Source organism: Orycteropus afer, unplaced genomic scaffold (assembly GCF_000298275.1).
Source record: "Orycteropus afer afer isolate SDZICR_OR568_19922 unplaced genomic scaffold, OryAfe1.0 scaffold00627, whole genome shotgun sequence".
Lineage (NCBI taxonomy): Eukaryota > Metazoa > Chordata > Mammalia > Tubulidentata > Orycteropodidae > Orycteropus > Orycteropus afer.
Window position 1 is genome coordinate 983,221 of NW_006922214.1, and position 5,528 is coordinate 988,748.

Here is a 5,528-nt window from a genome sequence, read left to right on the forward strand (position 1 = left end):
TCATAGGCTACAATTGATTTTGAGCTTATTGTGTGTATCTTCTCTACCTTAGAAAGCTTAGCTCCATGAAGACAGGAATTCTTCTGTTTCTATCACTGACATATCCTAAGTACTTAGAACAGTACCTGGTACATAGCAGGTTGTGCATAAAGATTTATTGAATTAAGTTAAGCGTAGTTTTTAGCTGCTGAGTAGTTTTCCAGAGCACAGTGCTTGGGCCTGTAAGCTCTGTATTAACTCTTTCTTGAGTTGATGGTTCTCCTCACTAATCTCATTAATGCCCCTTTGACTTCCTTGTTCCTCAGAGTGTAAATCAGGGGGTTTAGCAGGGGAGTCACCAGGGTATAGAAGAGTGCAATGCTTTTGTTCACGTCCTGTGAATAACTAGAGGGAGGCTGGAGATACATGGAGATGAGTGTGCCAAAAAAAATGATCACTACCAGGAGGTGGGAACCACAGGTTCCAAAAGCCTTCTGTCTCCCCTGCACTGACTCTATCTTCAGGACTGTGTGGGTAATGTGACCATACGATACTAAGATGAGTGACAGAGGCACCACCAGAAAGAAGACACTGACAGCAAAGAGTTCAGCCTCGTTGATGGAGGTGTTGGTGCAGGCCAGTTTTAGCATCACTGGAACTTCACAGAAAAAATGGTCCACTTGGTTTCTACCACAGAGAGGAAGAGTCATGGTCAATGATGTCTGCACCACAGAGTTGCCAAACCCTATAAGCCAAGCAGTCACAACCAGCTGCAAGCAAAGCTGGGGATGCATGATCACCATGTAGTGGAGCGGGCGGCAGACAGCCGCGTAACGGTCATAGGCCATGACAGACAGGAGGATACATTCTACTCCCCCCAGGCCCAAGGCAATGAAAAGCTGAGTCACACAACCACCATAAGTGATGGTCTTGTCCTTTCCCTTGAAGTTGACCAGTGTCTGAGGGACAGTACAAGTAGTCAAACAAAGATCCATAAAAGACAAGTTGGAGAGGAAGAAATACATGGGGGTATGGAGACGGGGTTCCAAAATTGACAAAAGTATAATGGTGCCATTGCCTACAAAGCTCAAAAAGTAGATGATCAAGATAACCACAAAGAGAACTGTTTCCAGATGGGGTTTGCCAGAGAAGCCCAAGAGAATGAATCCAGAGAAGGAACTGTCATTAGCTCTTTCCATTGTGCCTTACCTGTTGGAAAAAATGAGCCCTCTGTACTTTTGTCATGCATATTTAATCCATTCTTTTCTTCCTACTGTGGGTAAACTTTGTTTTATTAGGGACTTAAGGTATTTTCACTTCTTAGTTTTCAAGAAAGAGGTTGATAAACAGATACTCTGTATGAGTGCCTTCCATTTTATCATAACCATATGAGTTAAGGAGCTCTGGTAGCCTAGTGCCTAAGGTACTTGACTGCTAACCAGAAGGCTGGTGATTCAAACCCACCAGCCACTCCTCGGAAGGAAGATTGGGCAATCCTACTTCTGTAGTGATACTGCCTCGGAAACCCAAGGAGGGGTCGCTATGAGTTGGGCCTACTCGACGGCATATAACAACAACAACAACAACATATGAGTTAACACTTTCTATTGTAGAGATGAGAGAATTGAGGGTTAAAAAAAATTCAGGAACTTTCCCAGGGTAACTTCCCTAATAAATAGCAAACACAGGATCAAACAACTAGGGCTACGACATTTTCATGATTGCATGATCTTTAATGATAACTTGAATTTATCCCTAAATTTTTTCTGAATGAGTTGCAAATCTGTACTCCCTTAATCTCTCAATCTTGGTGTTCCATCAAGAACTGAAATATTTAAAACTGGCTCTCCTGCTTTTGCCTTGAGTTGACAAAAAATAATATTTTCTGAAGATACATAGAAGATCAAACCAACTATTTACCAATTTTACTCAATTGGTCATTAAAATGTATTGGACCAAAATTGACAATGGAAACTTTGGGCACTGGAGTCTGTAATCATGTTTCTAGACAGCTTCTATTATAAATGTCTGATGAATTTATGGTATCCAAACTGCATGTTTCAGGAGGAATCAATCCTAGATAATCATCATCAATACTAATTTCAGTGAAAACCCAGGGAACCACTAATTCAATATTTAATTTTTCTTCTTCTCTCACTTTATAACTCTTTTTATTTTTTTCAATGTAACAGGGTAATTTTTTTTCAATTTCTTACTCTGTACTTTCTAAAATACCAACCTCACATAAATCATTCTCTCTCTCTTTTTTTTTTTTTAATTAAAATTGATGGGCCTGCTTCTAGAAATAAACTCTCTCTTCTCTCTGTCTCTTTCACACACACAGCATGGTACAATTTTAACAGCTAATATTACCTGAATAAGAGTGATTCAACATGAAACTCATTAAGGTCAGAGACCTCAACTGTCTTGGTCTCCATAATATCCCCATAGTCTAAAAAAGAGCCTGACATATAGTGGATTCAGAAAAAAATTGTTGAATAAATGAAAATATGGAATAAGTTTAAAAATTGTAAATAGCTATAAAAAGTAATGTTCAAGAGAAAAATAAAACAAAAAATTCTTGAGCTACTTTTCTTAAAAGGTTGTATTATCTCCCAAATAAAGAAAAATCAAGCAGCCTGAAAAATGTGGCTATTTGAGAAAATGAAATTTAATTTCAATATCCTTTTGCAGTTTTCTCTCATACACTCACAGTGGTAAGCCTATTCTACACTACAGACACATGGTAATAACACATGAATAGCTTCAATTTAGGTTGTTATTTAATGCTATGTTGCATGAAACCTTGCAGGACTCTGTTAATCTATTGTAAACATCACTTTTCTGTTAGCAAAATTCATGACCAACGAAGAGGATATATTTTGCCACCTTTCCACCCTGTCTCTTCTGGTTGATTCTAAAAAACCCAAAAAACTAAACTCAGTGCCATTGAGTCAATTCTGATTCATAGCGACCCCTCTTTTGGTTTCTGAGGTGGTATCTCTATGGAAGCAGTTTGCTCAGTCTTCCTTCTGAGGAGTGGCTGGTGAATTTGAACTGTCAGCCTTCTAGTTAGTAGTCAAATGCTCCCTAATTCTTTTATTCCTCAGTTGTTTCAGTTGTTACTGTGGTGTCAAAGGATGAAATTAATTTGGAATAGTATGTTCTAAAATGCAGGAAAATGGGAATCAGGATATTGTATTCTAAGTACAAACTTGCCACTCATAAGCTTTGAGATTCTAAACTATACATTCCCTACCCCTACTTTAGCACTGGTTTACCCTTCCAAATGAAAGACATATGCCATTAGCCTTTAGCTCTTTACTGAAATTGGTAGGTCTATGTTACAATAGAACTATTATCATATTTTGAATAACAGAACTAGAACATTCTAGCACATTCTTCATGACAGCATGGTTCTTAGTTTCTACATTTTCCACATTTTCAGGCCTTGTTACAAGATACCCACAATCATAAAGTTGACTTTTGCCCCTAACATTTATCTACGAAAAGTTATTGGTGCATACCTTTGCTTCTTCTCTCTATCCATGTGTTTTAAGAGTCACAGAAAAGGAGTTTTTCCAGTTTGCCCTAGTGTCCAGTTGAAACCTCTTACAATGTTTATTTTAATATGCTGTTATTTCCCAGAGATCGTTGAAATGTCTCATAATTTAGTCAAGAACATGCTTTTGAAAGATTTTGTTCAAAATATAAATTTCAATATGGTACGATTTAATCATGACTGCCAAGTTGTAGCACTCCTTTATTATAAATACCTGTTGCACAGTGGTAAGCCTCTCTCCTATTCCAAGCTCCAATTGTAATTCCAAATGAATTACAATGTGATAATAATTTTAAAAAAGATTATTATTGGTAATGTTACTATTTCTGTTATTTCTTTTTTTCCTATGGCTAGTAAAAATCTACAGGAATGGAAAAATTGTTTCCCCTCCGTTGGCAGGAGTATCCAACAAAGGCTTTTCACATAAACACATCTTTGTTACATTTCACAGAACTGAAACATGAATACAGGTTGCGTGCTTATAAGACCTAGCATCTAGCATTTGGTTTAAATGGAAGAGACATTGGTCATATACTATCTTTTCTCTAGGGCAGGGATATTTAGCTAGACTAGAAGAGTTCAGTTTCCTTTTTCATTCTAGAACTCGATCTAAATAAATAGCTAACACATGTACAGACATCAAAAGTGCAAATAACACCACTGGTTTTTTGGGCCTAAGAAGTCATGAGAAAAAAGAACAGCCTCACCAGGGCTTGGGAATATTTGAATGGGTGTTGGAGTAACTATATGACATAGTAACTATATGACATTGAAAAATAACTAAGATTACACAGACGTCCAATTACCTTCTAGAAGAAGCAAGATGGTCTTTAAAGGAGCACCACAGTTATACGAAACCAGAGTATTGGTTTGTTAATGGAAAAGTGAATATCAGGCAGATGAAACTACATGAATGTTGGTTTCCCAAATATGGTATGTTCAGTGATTACCAAGGTGGTAAGATTGGTTTTGGAACTGGAGAAAGGTGTTAGAGGATGGAGTTGAAAAAACAAGATTCTTAGAATATCTTAAGGATATATTTAAAATATGCCTTTGAAAATATGCCATCCTTGGACAGGATAGTCCTTGAAAATGTTTAATCATCAAAGGCAAGGGAAGTGAAAATTGTTACTCACTCAGATTCTGACAAAGATTAATACTGATTCTTTTAGAAACGACTGTTAGCATAATTGTATCATTTCCAAGTTTTCCCAGGTAGATTGTCCATTTATTTTTCTAGAGTGTTTGAATGCAATAGAAGGAATAGAAATTGGGGCAGACAATTGAGTCTATGACCAAACAAATTATTGAAATCTGTGAATTCTAGGAATCTTCCATGAATAAAAGGGCTCATGTTGTATCTGAGGAGTATTTTTATAAGCCACCAAAGCTAAGGTATATGCTTTAGGGACTCAGAATTTTTTTAGGGTGTTTTTATTTTCTAGTGGCCCCAAGAGTGTCCTACCCCATGCAACTCATTAGCCTTAGTTCAGGTATTCAGAGTTTGGCTGCTTCCCAGAGGGAGGCCCTAGAGATGTGACAACAGGTAGTCAGTCTTTTGCTGCCATATTGGCTAGGAGTGAGCCTATTGTTTGTATTTAAGTTCCATTTCTCATAGTAGTGCTGATTGCTTTTTTTTTTTTTTTGCCAAACTTTAAATTTTTATTCTTTTTCTCAGAAATATCATTTCTTCCTACCTAAAAGAAGGATGGGGGTGGGTGGGTGGAAAAAAAGCTCATTAGGGATACATGTTTGTGCCTTTTACTTTTTATATTATATGCTTATGTTCTGGTAACATAGTGCCTAAGGCACTTGACTGCTAACCAGAAGGCTGGGGGTTCAAACCCACCAGCCACTCCTCGGAAGGAAGATGAGGCAATCTACATCTGTAGTGATGTTGTTATGTGCCGTCGAGTCGGCCCCGACTCATAGCGACCCCTCCTTGGGTTTCCGAGGCAGTATCACTACGGAAGTAGGATTGCCCAAC

At 37.7% G+C, this 5,528-nt stretch overlaps 1 protein-coding gene across 1 annotated transcript; it reads right to left on the reverse strand.

The window, feature by feature from the left end:
- Positions 1-233: 233 nt before the first annotated feature.
- Positions 234-1,178, reverse strand: LOC103210598 (putative olfactory receptor 2B8). The gene has a single exon (XM_007956512.1). The coding sequence runs from the start codon at positions 1,176-1,178 to the stop codon at positions 234-236; it is 945 nt and encodes a 314-aa protein (XP_007954703.1).
- Positions 1,179-5,528: the final 4,350 nt, after the last annotated feature.

What these genes read in the sequence shown, in the direction of transcription:
- LOC103210598 (XM_007956512.1), bottom strand. Translation starts at nt 1,178, where the DNA reads ATGGAAAGAGCTAATGACAGTTCCTTCTCTGGATTCATTCTCTTGGGC.